The 14,344-nt window shown below is 46.7% G+C and overlaps 1 protein-coding gene across 6 annotated transcripts in view; it reads left to right on the forward strand.

The window, feature by feature from the left end:
* The window catches only part of EIF4G1 (eukaryotic translation initiation factor 4 gamma 1), a 292,071-nt gene that overhangs the window by 16,312 nt on the left and 261,415 nt on the right, over positions 1 to 14,344 (forward strand). For 2 of the 6 annotated variants that reach the window (XM_033959150.1, XM_033959151.1), the window contains exon 3: positions 7,890 to 7,982. The exons of the other annotated variants lie outside the window; for them this stretch is intronic. In XM_033959150.1, the coding sequence (XP_033815041.1) occupies positions 7,908 to 7,982 (75 nt within the window). In that variant the 5' untranslated portion in view covers positions 7,890 to 7,907. The remainder of the gene's footprint in view (positions 1 to 7,889; positions 7,983 to 14,344) is intronic. 6 annotated transcript variants of the gene reach the window in all.

Consider the following 14,344-nt stretch of genomic DNA (forward strand, 5'->3'; position numbering starts at 1 on the left):
AAAGAGTGTATCAAAATCACATTTGGACAAAGGTGACCCCATAGACATAGTATACCTGGACTTCCAGAAAGCCTTTGACAAGGTACCTCACAAGCGCCTACTAAGGAAACTGGAACTATGGGGTGGAAGGGGACATACACCGATGGATCAGAAACTGGCTGGCGAACAGGAAACAGAGGGTAGGAATAACGGAACACTATTCTGACTGGAAAGGGGTCACGAGTGGCGTCCCACAAGGGTCAGTGCTGGGACCACTGCTATTCAATATATTTATTAATGACTTGGAAACAGGGACAACGTGCGAAGTTATAAAATTAGTGGATGACACAAAACTCTGGCAAGGTTAGATCTGTAGAAGAATGTAAAGAACTTCAAAGGGACCTGAACAAACTGAGTGAGTGGGCAAATAAATGGCAGATGAGCTTCAATGTAGAGAAATGCAAAGTTATGCACATAGGGAAAGGGAACCCGATGTACAGTTACACGATGGGAGGGATAATATTGGAGGAAAGCAACCTAGAAAAGGACTTGGGGGTTTTGGTGGATAAAACAATGAAACCTGAGGCACAATGCGCAGCGGCCTCAAAAACGGCGAATAGAATGTTGGGCATTATCAAAAAAGGTATCACTACCAGAACCAAGGAAGTTATCCTCCTGCTGTATAGGGCGATGGTGCGACCGCATCTGGAGTACTGCGTTCAGTACTGGTCGCCATACCTTAAGAAGGATATGGCGATACTCGAGAGGGTCCAGAGAAGAGCAACAAAAATGATAAAGGGCATGGAAAACCCCTCATATGCTGAGAGGCTGGAGAAGCTGAGGCTCTTTTCCCTGGAAAAGCGGAGACTTAGAGGGGATATGATAGAAACTTATAAATCATGAAGGGTATAGTGAAGGTAGAGAGGGACAGATTCTTCAGACTGGCGGGGGCAACAAAAATTAGAGGGCACTCTAAAAAATTGAAGGGAGATAGGTTCAGAACAAATGCTAGGAAGTTCTTCTTCACTCAGAGGGTGGTGGACACCTGAAATGCGCTTCCAGAGGAGGTGGTAGAGCAGAGTACGACTTTGGGTTTTAAAAAGAGACTGGACGAGTTCCTGAAGGAAAAGGGGATCCAGGGGTACAATTAGAGGGTTACTATACAGTACGAAATGCTTTAGAGTAATAGATCACTACAGGTCATTGACCTGGGGGGCCACCGCAGGAGCGGACTGCTGGGCATGATGGACCTATAGTCTGACTCGGCATAGGCAATGCTTATGTGCTTATGTACTTATCTGATGTATCTAAGGTGAAGTGAAGGCATATTTAGACCACAACACAGCGCTATGATCTCTTCAATACAATCTTAAATGCTCTTATTAAACCCTGAAATAGAATACTGGACAATCAACTTCAAACTGAAACTAAACACAGAAAAAACAGTTAATATATTAATATAAACTGTTTATTTATAGAACTTGTGGAGATATTTTAATTCTCATAGATTTAACACAAGTAATATTGCACAATTGCTCCTTATACTACTTGGAGTGTTTACGTATAAATAAAGAACAGGCCCAAAATCACACAGGTCAACCTTTGGGATCCTTCTGGGTACATAAGACTTTGACCATTTGGAAACAGGATACTGCACTTGATGGTGCTTTTGGATCTTTGTTCTCTCTTTTTTTTCTTCCCTCCTACTGCACTCTTTGTGTGGATCCTTCTTCACTTTATTATCAACCTGTGTACCTCAGGCTTTATTTATGGTACGTCTTCTCCCATGACTTTCAGTACAGTCCTTTATGCTGATGTTTTTCAGATCTACCTATTTACACCAAAATTTCACCAGGAATCCAGGTGTAAGCCAGATTGTCTGATATTGCCAATTGGATATTCCACCATCATTTTAGCGTGGCGAATATGGTGTGTCTTACCTTTGCCCCAAAACTCACCACTACATAAGAACATAAGAATTGCCGCTGCTGGGTCAGACCAGTGGTCCATCATGTCCAGCATTCCGCTCATGCGGGGGCCCTTACCTGTGTACATTCTGGTTCAGCAGGAACTTGTCTAACGTTATCTTGAATCTCTTGAGGGTATTTTCCCCTATAACAGCCTCCAGAAGAGCGCTCCAGTTTTTCACCATTCTCTGGGTGAAGAAGAACTTCCTTACGTTTGTACCTTCCCCCTTTTTCTATTTATAGCTCACCAGTGGAATGACATGACTGTAGAATTTGCATCTTCCAGGTTCCCCCAGCACATAATCTTGGTAATCTTTGATTTTTTTCTCTCTACACATCCAACACACTGCTAAAACGTGTGATTTCTTTCTCTAGCATCACCAAAATTGTTCCCTTTCTTTCTGACACACTATGTGGCATCAGCATAGATGTCGAAGTCATTGATGCAGAGTTGAGTGTCCAGTATTGGACACGGCACTGAGGATGCAAAAGAACTGCAAGTTCTCTTTGTTGATATATTGAGAGACCTAAGAGCCATTGCCATGGTTTGCCTTCCAGGCATGGTTCTGACACCTCCCCTACACTGGAGTTGTCATCGCTGGGGAAGTGCTGATGCTACACTGATTCACTATCAGGAGGTGCAAATCATTTGCATGCAAACTCTCCGACTCAATTGCTCAGTGAACGATTGAGTCGGGGCAGCCCTGACAGTAGTGACAGGAGAAGCAGCCTCCTGTCACTGCTGTCAGGGCTTCTGTCGTGTATTTTTTTTCATCTTTTTTAATGGCACAGATTTTTTGTGTGTATTACACACGCAAAATATCTGCCCAATTAAAAAGCAAAAAGCTCTCCCCCCAGACAAACATGCCTCCCCGACAAATGCAATGACCGGAAAGACCTCCCCCTCCCCTGAAGAAAAAGGCAGAAGGGATGCCCACTCCCTCCTGCTATCGGCCAGCACGTTTTCTGAAAAGGAAAGAAAAACAACAAACAGCAGGAGGGATGCCCATTTCCTTCTGCCGGCAAATACCTCCCCCCACCCCTGAAAAAACCCGGCAGGAAGGATGCCCACTCTCTCCTGCCATCAGCCGTCCTCTCCTTGTATCTTTATGTTGGGAGCAGGAGGGGTGCTCAGTCAGACCCTCCTGCTCCTCTGATGAAATGCGGGTCTTAGGCCCCCACCTTGGTGCATCATGTGATGCATGGGGAGGGGCCTAAGGCCCTGATTGGCTCAGGCTTCCCCCAAGAGAGGATCCTGAGCCAATCAGGGCCTTGGGCCCCTCCCCATGCATCACAAGATGCACTGGGGCCTAAGGCCCACATTTCATAGGAGGAGCAGGAGGGTCTGACTGGGCACCCCTCCTGCTCCCAACGTAAAGGGAGAGGGAGGCTGATGGCAGGAGGGAGTGGGCATCCTTCCTGCTAGGATTTTTCGGGGGTGAGGGGAGGTAGTTGTTGACAGGATGGAGTGGGAATCCCTCCTGCCTTTTTCTTTGGGGGAGATCTTTCCGGTTGTGGTGTTTGTCGGGGGGGGGGGGGTAAGCCACGTTTGTAAGGGGTCATTGGGGGGGGACCTTGGCAGCAGTGGGTTTTCCATATTTTTTTAATGAGCAGAAATTTTGCTTGTGTAATACACGCAAAATATCTGTGCCATGAAAAAAAAAAAATATACCTCCGGCAGACCTGTCGGTAACATAGTTACCAATCTAAAGAGAAAGAGGGGTATTTCGGATAATCTTATCAATATATTTGAGAAACTTTCTTGACACAATAGTGTGGGAAGGAGGCATTGAAGTAAATGATTATATCACATGAATCCACGATGAGGATTTGAAATAACATCCATGTTATAAGAGGTCCCTTTACTGAGAATTTAATATCCATTTGATACTTCAACCTCCTAGTTTATTTCTCATGTGGATGAGTTTGTTGTTGAAGCGGGGCACCATATGAACGGTTTATAAGTAAGTAGGCACTGAAATATCATATGAAATCTAAATAAAAATTTGACACTATTGTGTCAAGAAAGTTGCTCAAATATATTGATAGATTATCTGAAATACCCCCTCTTTCTCTTTAGATTGATGCTCATTTTTGTGGATTGGATATCCTATGAGGTGATCTGTGTTCGTTTTCTGGGTAACACAGTTACCGACAGGTCTGCAGCAGTCGGGTTTTAGGATAGTAAAACTCGATTCAAAATAGCCAAGCAATTGTTAGTGAATCAATTGCTTGGCTATTTTACATGGGGTTTTTACTAGTTTGAATGGGTTGATCGGATCGGAGAGGAGATTGATCGGGCAGCAGTTTAGTGAATCGGGTCGGGGAACGATTGCAAAACCAGTAAAACTGAATTTGAGATAGACGGTACAGTATCAGAAGGTTTAGTGAATTTAGCTCTTAGTACTGCTTCAACTTTATTTCTTCATAAAGGTATCAAAATGACAGTAATATGCAGTAATAATAGCATATATTTTTACTCAAATATGACAGTTCATCAAGGTAGTGGTGAAATCAAAAGATTTACCAACCTGAAGCTCCTGCCTATTCAAACATGTTCCTTTTGTCATCTTCATCAAAACACTTCTCATGATGATTCATTCGGGCCACCAGGCCTAGCATTTCTTTATTGCATTGTTTGCATTTTGTATGCATGCCTGCCTTCCCAATAGGTAGAGAAACTTAATTAAAATATTCCCAAACTGGGTCTTTTATAGTCCTGGATCGGTGGCATGGAATGCTGCTACTATTTGGGTTTTTACCAGGTACTTGTGACTTTGGATTGGCCTCCAAGAAGATGGGATACTGGGCTAGATGGACAACTGGCCTATCCCAGCCTAAGACTATTATTATGCTCTTGTAGGTTTTCTCTTCCAAAGATCAAATAAATTGTGGAGTCTGCTGCTGAAAAGGTTTCACTTTCATTTTTACTGATTGCCTTTCCCTTCTCAAACTTGTGCAGATATATAAACTTACCACTTAACAGGTAAGGGGCTGATTTTGTGTACATCGATTTGCAAAAGAACAATGGGGCCAAGGTCTTTTTCTCAACTTTGTATATTTTATACAGTATAATCTCGTTATAACGGAACTTCGCTTATAGCGGACGAGGTCCACTGTCCCGGCTGAGCACCATTATAAACATACAGAAAATCATTGGATATAGCGGGCTCGCATATAACGGACTTTTGGATATAACGGACAAACAATTTGATCCCCAGATCCATTTTTAGCTGTAGTTTCATTCGGCTATAATGGACATGCAGGCTCCGCCTACAAGGCATGTAGCATGCCGGTGATATAGTATTAAAATGCAGCCCAGAAAAGAATGACAGAGTATTTTTCTTTCCAGTACAGTGTTCTGGTTTGCAATGATTTTGTACCATACCAATGTTTTGCTGAGTTTTGTTCTTGATGTTGCTGATATGGCTTGAGCAGTGACTGTTGTTCATTGATTGTACATTGTTTCAAGTTGCCCTAAATAAAGTTTTAAAAAAATGTAACTCTGGATATAACGGACTGTGGATATAACGGACCGTTTTTCCAGGAACCTTGAAGTCTGTTATAACGAGGTTATACTGTAACATTTTTGCTGTGAAGAAGAAGAATGTTATCTCTGCAGATAAATTCACAGTTTTGAGAAATGTAAAACCAAGCATCTATGATATCTTCTAGATAGAAAAATTGCCCATGACATAAATTGATGGAATTCTTTTACTAAAAAAATGTAAACATTGCATAAATATATAGCCTCATGCTACATAATTAAAAACGAGTCCTTATTTTATGATGAATAACTTTTGGACTATAGATGTTCATTCTCTTAGTCTTCTGCAGCTGTCGTCATGATTGTTGCTGTTGGTTGGGTCTCACCGCGTATGGGTAGGTAGAGCTGACGTTAAAGCTATCATGCTGTGGTTTTCTTCTTTAGATAGATTTTTTTCTCAAAAAAGCATTTTATATAAAAAAAAATCTCATTTTTATTTGAAATCATAGATTTTTATCCACCTTGCATGCAGATGATTCATGTTTAAAGGTGATGTTGAAGCTCCATATCAGTCAGTCCGTCTTACCTTGAATTTTGCCTTCTATCCACCACCACAGGTGGCTGTAGTGCTCTAAAGACGTGCGTTCTTCCACTACAATTAGTTCCCAGTGCTGTTCTGGGAAACATCGTCTCTTCATATCCCATGACGCAACTCATCCAGGCTGTTCTATAACAAAGAGAATTGTTTCCTGGATTTTTGCTAACATAGCCTTATGCTGTAAGAAGATGTAAATCATTCTTCAGGGTACAGTCACAGTCCATCAGTTGTATGCCATGGTTATTTCAACACCAGACTTTGCTCCTTATTACATGGTGACATCCACAAAATGGCTGTTTTGTTCTCTGAACTCATACTCAGAATCTGTTGCTGCTTGAACCAGCTACTTGGCCTAAAGAGTGACTTTGGTAGCGTTTCCAAATTTCTTGACCTAATTAGGTCATACAGGTTTATAAAATGCAGTCTGTTATACATATTTGACAAAAAAATCATTTTCATACTTTCCCTTGCTTTATTCTTGCTTGCTCCAACCTACCACAGAGGTGCAAAGGATCTCCCTCGGTCTTTGTAGCCTTAGCCACAAACAGGTGACAGCCAAGCTTTTAACTAGCTTTTACATGGATAAAGCTAGGTTGCGAATCTCTAACAGAGATTGTGATTTTTTCTTTATACCATTGTAATTCTTCCCTTCTTATCCCTTTTTTCCTGTTACTTGCCGTCCAAAGATGGTCTTGTTTATATTTCTGATTGTTTTGTACCCCCTATTTTTATTATTATGTATAGCGCTTAGAAAGTTTTATAAGTGTTTTTATCAAATTTTAGACAAACTTCCTGCCTTCCCTTGCACTTGAAGCAGCCGATAGATATCCTTTTATTCTCGGGTTAAGTCGTTCTGATGCCATCTCTAAACCGCTTTATAATCCCACCAAACACGCAATCAGAGATAGAAGAAAACCACCAGAAAGTCATTAATCATAGAGGTGTCCGGCCACAGTGAGTTCTGTGAGCCAGATTGAGATGGAAAAGTTCCTCAAGTATCAAGAAGGAAGCTCTTTGGCACTACAAAAAGCATAAGCAGTAAATTTGAGAGACGGATCATATTCCAGAAATTCCTCTAGTTTAGGAATGAGGTTCATTGATGTCTACGGTATGCTCAGAATTAACTGATTTGGATACGTTTCCCCTGAGTGAAACAGTAATGAGAAAATTCCTTATTTAAATACCCTCTCTCCTGTTATCTACTCCCCTCTTCCCTCCCCCACCCAACAAATGCCTCCCATTTTAGCTAATTTATCACCAAACCTGCCTGATCTCTCCATTTACCCTCTCCCTCTAACTAGCCTAGCCCCTCCTCTAGGTCAAAACGTGTGTGCACAGTGGCTTGGAAGGAATTCCATGAGCCGTGCTGTGCATGCTTTCCACACTTGGTTGTCACTTCCTGCTGCTGACTCTTGGTTCATCTCTCTGAGGAAATTAAAAAGTAACATGATATAGTTGTTAGTTTGTAACAGTCTAGGAATATCGAAGACCTGCTGTCCAGGCCTCACTCTGAATTATCCTAAGTGTCAAAATGCCACCTACAACTGTGCTGCTCAAATTTGTGACCCTGTTTAGCAGCTGAAAATGCACACAACTCTAGGTAATAACCAAGTCAAATTATCTATCAAACATAAATGTGTAAATAACATGCTTTTTAAAGCAATTATCTGTACCTTAGCACAGTTGAGATAGATGGGCTTAGAAGCTGTCCAGAGGGAGAATGACTTGGGGGAGTTACATGGAACGCTGTCTGGATAATAGCTGCAGAGCTCTCTCTCCTGCTGATTTCCAGTGATGGTTCCTCACAAGTTGCTGGCCACCTGTATTAATGGCTGTCTTTTAATGTTTGTTTCCACAGGTAGCCAGGGCCCATGAAATGAATAAAGCAGCACAACCTATAGGAGGACCCCCGGCAGCCCCACACTCTGCCCCTTCTCCTGGACTTTCCCAGGTAATGCCTTACAAAGAAGGCTGTAATTCAGGGCACCCATGCTGTTGGCTGGGAGCATATCTTCTTTGCCTGCAGAGCATTGGCTGAAGACTGGGCAGCAGGGAGTCATTTTCTTTCCACAATCTTACAGTTCATATTAACTTTATTCTGTACACGTCCTTCCTCTTGTATCGGAAACAAGGCTCTGGTCCGATTTGGATTTAGTGGTGGTCATAGAGATATGGTTCAAGGAGAACCATGGCTGGGATATAGTTATACTGGGTTATACTCTATTCAAGGAGAACAGGGTAGGAAGAAAGGGAGGGGAAGTAACATATGTTAAAGACTTACTGGGTAAGGAAGAAGTATATGGGTGAACAGTACTCCCCTGAAATTTGCAGGGGTTCCGTTCCAGGAGCACCCGCGAATTTTGAAAAACTGCAAATATTGGATGTCGTTTAGGAGCAGATCGGAGGTGGGAGAGGGCTGCAGGGGTGGCAGCAGTGCCTATGTAAGTCATTCGCAGTATTTTCTGACCACACTTTTGACTCTCCCCACATCTCTCCCCGCACGCCGCTCACAAGTAAACGACTCCCTGATTGGTCACTGTCTCTCCCAGGCTCTTCTGTGATAGATCGGGAAGCGCTGTTTTCCTTCCTGTCTAGTTAGCCACAGGCTCCTGACACCTCACGTGTCCCACATAGGTTAGCAAAAAACCCGCACTAAGACTTTAATGGAAACAGAACTTAGGAGGGGCGTGATCCCATGCAAAGTCAGGTTTAATATTCTCTATGGAGCTTGCGAATTAGGGGGGATGACAGGTGCTTATGTAAGTCATTTGCTGTATTTTCTGACCACCGGAAGAGGCGGTCAGAAAATACTGCGAATGACTGAGTCCGCGAATCATGGACCTTAAATTCGCGGGAGAGTACTGTATCAGGAAAGAGCAAATGGAAAATCTGTTAACATTGGTGTATACAGGCCTCCACAGGCAGAAGTTGACAGATTGAATTGAAGACATTCAAGATATAGCTGTGAAGGGGAAAATACTAAGTGATTTCAGTGTAAGAATGTAAGAATTGCCTTACCGGGACTGACCGAAGGTCCATCAAGCCCAATATCCTGTTTCCAGCAGTGGCCAACCCAGGTTCCAAGTACCTGGCAGAAACCCAAAGAGTAGCAACATTCCAGAGCTCAGATTGTGATGTCATAATGCCTCATTCCACCAGTGCCTAACAGCCAACCTCATCAGTGATGTCACAATGACTTGACTGTCCTATAATTGTCTCATAAGAATAGAGTTGCCGTACTGGGACAGACCGAAGGTCCATCAAGCCCACTATCCTGTTTCCAATAATAGCCAACCCAGGCCCTAGGTACCTTGTAAGATCCCAAGTAGTAAAACAGATTTTATGCTGCTTATCCTAAGAATCAGATGGCTGGACATTTTGAAAACAACCATAGGGATGATGCTGAAGACATTACCAAACTAGCACAAAACTGATTTATTTATAGATCTGTAATTCATCATGTCGCTAGGACTCGAACATGAGTTGATAGCACCTAACTATTATCCCAGGACAAGCAGGCAGGTATTCTCACTAGTGGGTGATGTCATCCGACAGAGCCCCGATAAGGACATCTTGCAAGCATGTCTTGCTTGAAAAAACTCAGAAGTTTCGAGATGCTCGCACCGCACATGCGCCAGTGCCTTCCCGCCCGATGCTCCGGGCGTGTCTCCTCAGTTCTTTTTCTTCTGCGGAGCTGAGAAGTCTATCTTCAATTTGCGCCCATTGAATATCTTTTTTGCCTTCTTTTTGCCGCGGGTTGAGTTCTTTTAGGCTCTCCTGTGCGTTTATTTCTTTCTTTGATTTCTTTTTTTCAAAAAAAAAATAATAAAAATTTTTCCTTCCGACTCCGGGTCGGCCGCGTGGCTGAGGCCCCGCGCCTTCGACCTTGTGGCGGAGCTTTTCCGGCCTATGTTCCGGCCGATTACCGGTTTCAAGAAGTGTAGCAAGTGCCAGCGCGCGATTTCGCTCACGGACCCTCATCGACGCTGCTTACAGTGTCTGGGACCGGATCACTTCCCGAAATCGTGCCGGCCTTGCTCCACTCTGACGGCGAGAGCGTTTAAACGCCGCTGTCTGCTCTGGGAGTCCATGTTCAAGATGGAAGCTTCGTCAGTTCCTGCAGATTCGAAATCGACATCGACGGGGGCTTCGATTCCTTCAGCGAAGCCCGCTGCCTCCCCAGCTGCTTCGGGCCTCCTGAAACCGGCATCATTCACCCCGGTTTCGGCCCAGGCTTCGGCGCCGGTGCCTTCCTCCGTCTCCTCGGAGCAGGTATCGACCCCTACAGTTCCACCGGTGGTGCTCAAGGTGCCGAAAGCTGGCAAGCAGAAGCACACTGCACCTAAGGAGCGCGGAGACCGTGCGGAAGGGCCCCCTTTTGGTGCGGATCCCTCCATATCGGCTTCGTTGAGGTCCATTCTGGAGGCTCAGTTTGTGGAACTCATGACCACCATGGGTCCCCGGCTGATTGCCTCGATCCAGGGTGACCTCCCAGTTCCGGCTCCGAGGGGCGGCCCGCCCCCCCCTCCTTCACCGCACCGCTCGACCTCGTTGCTTGGCGATGAGGAGCGGCGGGCGGTGTCTAGTTCGTCGAGGCGGTCCTCGGGTAGTGCCATGCCTCCCTTGGAACCGATTCCTTCGAGAAAGGCCTCCCTCAGCGATATGCCTCCTTTGGAGCCTATTCCCTCGAGGAGAGCTTCCCTTGGCGACTTGCCTTCCTTGGAACCTATTACCCCGCCCCATGACACTGTGTGGCGTCCACCTTCGAGGCCTCCCAGTCCTGGGCGTAGCAGGAAGCAGGACGAGTTCTTCCAAACCCCCTATCAAGCCTGGGCGGCTTCTGGGGAGGCCCCTACTCTTCCCCCTTTGCGATCGACGGCCTCGAGTCCTATCTGCTCCTTAGAGGCTTCTGGGGACCAGTATACTCACAGGAGAGCTCGATCCCCTTCCAGGCATCGTGAAGGGCATCGATCCAGACACTCTTCGAGGCATTCCTCTCAACACTCGACCGTCTCGCCTCAGAAGAAATTGCCTCGGATGGGGTATTCTGCTTCAGCTGGGTCTCCTCCTCCGGGTCCGGAGTTCGAGGACCCCGAGGTGTTTTACTTGCCTTGTTGCTCACAGGCTTCTGTGGAGCCCGAAGCCTCAACTTCTTCTAGTCCTTCTCGAAGACCGGCGCTGGCGGATCAACTTTCTTTTTCCTCGTTTCTCCGACAGATGGCGGATGACATGGACATTACTCTCGATGCTGGGTCTCGATACTCCAAGGAGTACCTCGATACCATGCACCTGCCTCGTCCTCCGGCCGAGTCCTTACGCTTGCCTCTACACAAGCTCCTCGACCAGACTTTCATGAGGTGCTTTGAGTCTCCTTACTCTATCCCTGCGGTCCCTGGAAAATTGGATGCTCGGTACCGCACGGTGCATCATAAGGGCTTTGAGGGACCTCAGCTTTCTCATCAATCCCTCTTGGTCGAATCCTCGCTCAAGCGGTCTCATCCTGGCCAGGTCTATGCTTCGGTGCCTCCGGGCCGTGAGGGCAGGACCATGGATAAGTTCGGACGTCGCATCTATCAGAATTCTATGATGGCGTCTCGAGTCCTGAATTATAATTTCCACTTTGCCACCTACTTGGAATTTTTTCTACCTGTGCTTCGGAAATTCACGCCCTTCATCGAGTCCCAGGCTCGGTTTGAGTTCGAGGAGGTGGTTGCCTCGCTGTCCCAGCTTCGTCTTCAATTAATGCAATCTGCCTATGATGCTTTCGAGCTCTCGGCCCGAGCGGCAGCCTGCTCTGTGGCGATGCGCCGTTTGGCCTGGTTACGAACCATTGACATGGACCCGAATCTTCAGGACCGGCTGGCGAACGTCCCGTGTGCTGGGGCGGATCTTTTCGACGAATCCATCGAGACAGTCACTAAGAAGCTGTCTGATCATGAAAAGTCCTTCCAGTCCATTCTTAGGCTGAAGCCTAAGCCTCAGCAGTCTCGACCCTCTCGACCGCCATTGATCTATCAGCGGCGTTATCAGCCGAGGCAAGCTCCTCCTGCGAGGCAACCTGCGAAGCGGCAGCCTCCTCAGAAGACTCAGCAAAAGTCTCAACCGTCTGCTGTCCCTAAGGCTCCTCAGCCTTTTTGACTGTCTCGTAGAGGGCATAACCAGTCTCGTTCCGCCTCCCCCTGTTTTTCCCATCGGAGGGCGCCTCCATCATTTTTATCATCGCTGGGAGGCCGTAACCACCGACCTCTGGGTCCTTACTATCATCAGGGAAGGATACTCTCTTCATTTCCATCGGGTCCCTCCGGACCACCCGCCAAGAGAGGATCCTTCCAACTTGACACAGACCGCCCTTCTTCTTCAGGAAGCCCAGGCCTTGCTCCGCTCCGGGCCGTCGAGCCGGTCCCTGTGGACCAACACAACCAGGGGTTTTACTCCCGGTACTTCCTTGTTCCGAAGAAGACGGGCGACCTGCGACCCATTTTGGACCTCAGGGTCCTCAACAAATTCCTAGTCAAAGAGAGGTTTCGCATGCTGACCCTTGCTTCTCTCTACCCCCTCCTCGAGCAGAACGACTGGTTATGCTCTCTGGATCTCAAGGAGGCCTACACTCACATTCCCATTTATCCGGCCTCTCGCAAATTCCTCAGATTTCGGGTGGGACATCTGCAGTATCGAGTGCTTCCATTTGGCCTGTCTTCGTCTCCCAGAGTCTTCACGAAGTGTCTGGTAGTGGTGGCCGCTGCACTCCGGAACCAGGGTCTTCAGGTATTTCCCTACCTCGACGACTGGCTCATCAAGGCTCCCTCGGCATCGGGGGTCATCTCGGCGACCCTGTCCACGATTCTGTTCCTGCAGAGTTTGGGATTCGAGATCAACTTTCCCAAATCTCATCTACAGCCTACACAGTCGCTCACCTTCATCGGGGCGGTCTTGGATACCATACTTCTCAGAGCATTCCTTCCTCCTCAGCGCATGGATGCTCTTCTTCATCTCTGCCAGTCTGTGTCTTCTCGCCAGTCCATCTCAGCGAGACACATGATGGTCCTCCTGGTCCACATGGCCTCTACAGTTCATGTGACGCCGTTAGCAAGACTCCATCTCAGAATTCCTCAATGGACCCTGGCATCTCAGTGGACTCAGGTGTCGGATCCGTTGACCCGACACATCATCGTCACTCCTGCTCTTCGGCAGTCTCTAATTTGGTGGATGACCTCTTCGAATCTATCCAGAGGTTTGCTGTTTCACTCTCCTCCCCACCAGAAGGTCCTCACGACCGATTCCTCGACCTATGCCTGGGGAGCGCATCTGGATGGGCTTCGCACTCATGAATTCTGGACCAGTGCGGACCGACTCCATCAAATCAATCTTCTGGAGCTCAGAGCCATCTTCAATGCTCTTCAGGCATTTCAACATCTGCTTCACGACATGGTGATCCTGATTCGCACAGACAATCAAGTGGCCATGTATTATGTCAACAAGCAGGGGGGCACGAGCTCGGCCTCCCTCTGCCAGGAAGCTCTCAGAGTCTGGGATTGGGCAGTTCGCCACAACGCCTTCCTCAAAGCTGTCTACATTCAGGGGAAGGACAATGTCTTGGAGGACAAATTGAGTCGTCTACTCCAGCCTCACGAATGGACGCTCCATTCCTTGCCCCTTCATTAGATCTTTGCTCAGTGGGGAACACCTCAGATAGACCTCTTTGCGGCTCCCCACAATTTCAAGCTGCCTCAATTTTGCTCCAGGATCTACACTCCTCATCGCCTCGAGGCAGATGCTTTTCTGCTGGATTGGGGGAATCGCTTTCTTTATGCGTTTCCTCCATTTCCTCTCATTCAAAAGACTCTGGTCAAGCTGAGGATTGACCGCGCCACCATGATTCTGATTGCTCCTCGGTGGCCCCGTCAACCTTGGTTCTCCCTTCTACTTCAACTCAGCAGCAGGGAGCCGGTCCTTTTTCCAGTGTTTCCTTCACTACTTACTCAACATCAGGGATCACTACTTCATCCCAACCTGCAGTCTCTCCACCTGACAGCTTGGTTCCTCTCAACGTAACTCCTCACCAGTTTTCCCAAGCGGTGAGGGATGTCTTGGAGGCTTCCAGGAAGCCTGCTACTCGTCAATGCTACTCCCAAAAGTGGACTAGATTTTTTTCATGGTGTGTTTCCAATTCTAAAGAGCCTCAGCGAGCCTCCCTATCCTCTGTGTTGGACTATCTTCTACACTTGTCTCAGTCTGGTCTCAAGTCGACCTCTATTCGAGTCCACCTGAGTGCTATTGCGGCTTTCCATCAGCCTCTGCAAGGGAAACCTCTCT

This window comes from Geotrypetes seraphini, chromosome 9, assembly GCF_902459505.1.
Source record: "Geotrypetes seraphini chromosome 9, aGeoSer1.1, whole genome shotgun sequence".
Lineage (NCBI taxonomy): Eukaryota > Metazoa > Chordata > Amphibia > Gymnophiona > Dermophiidae > Geotrypetes > Geotrypetes seraphini.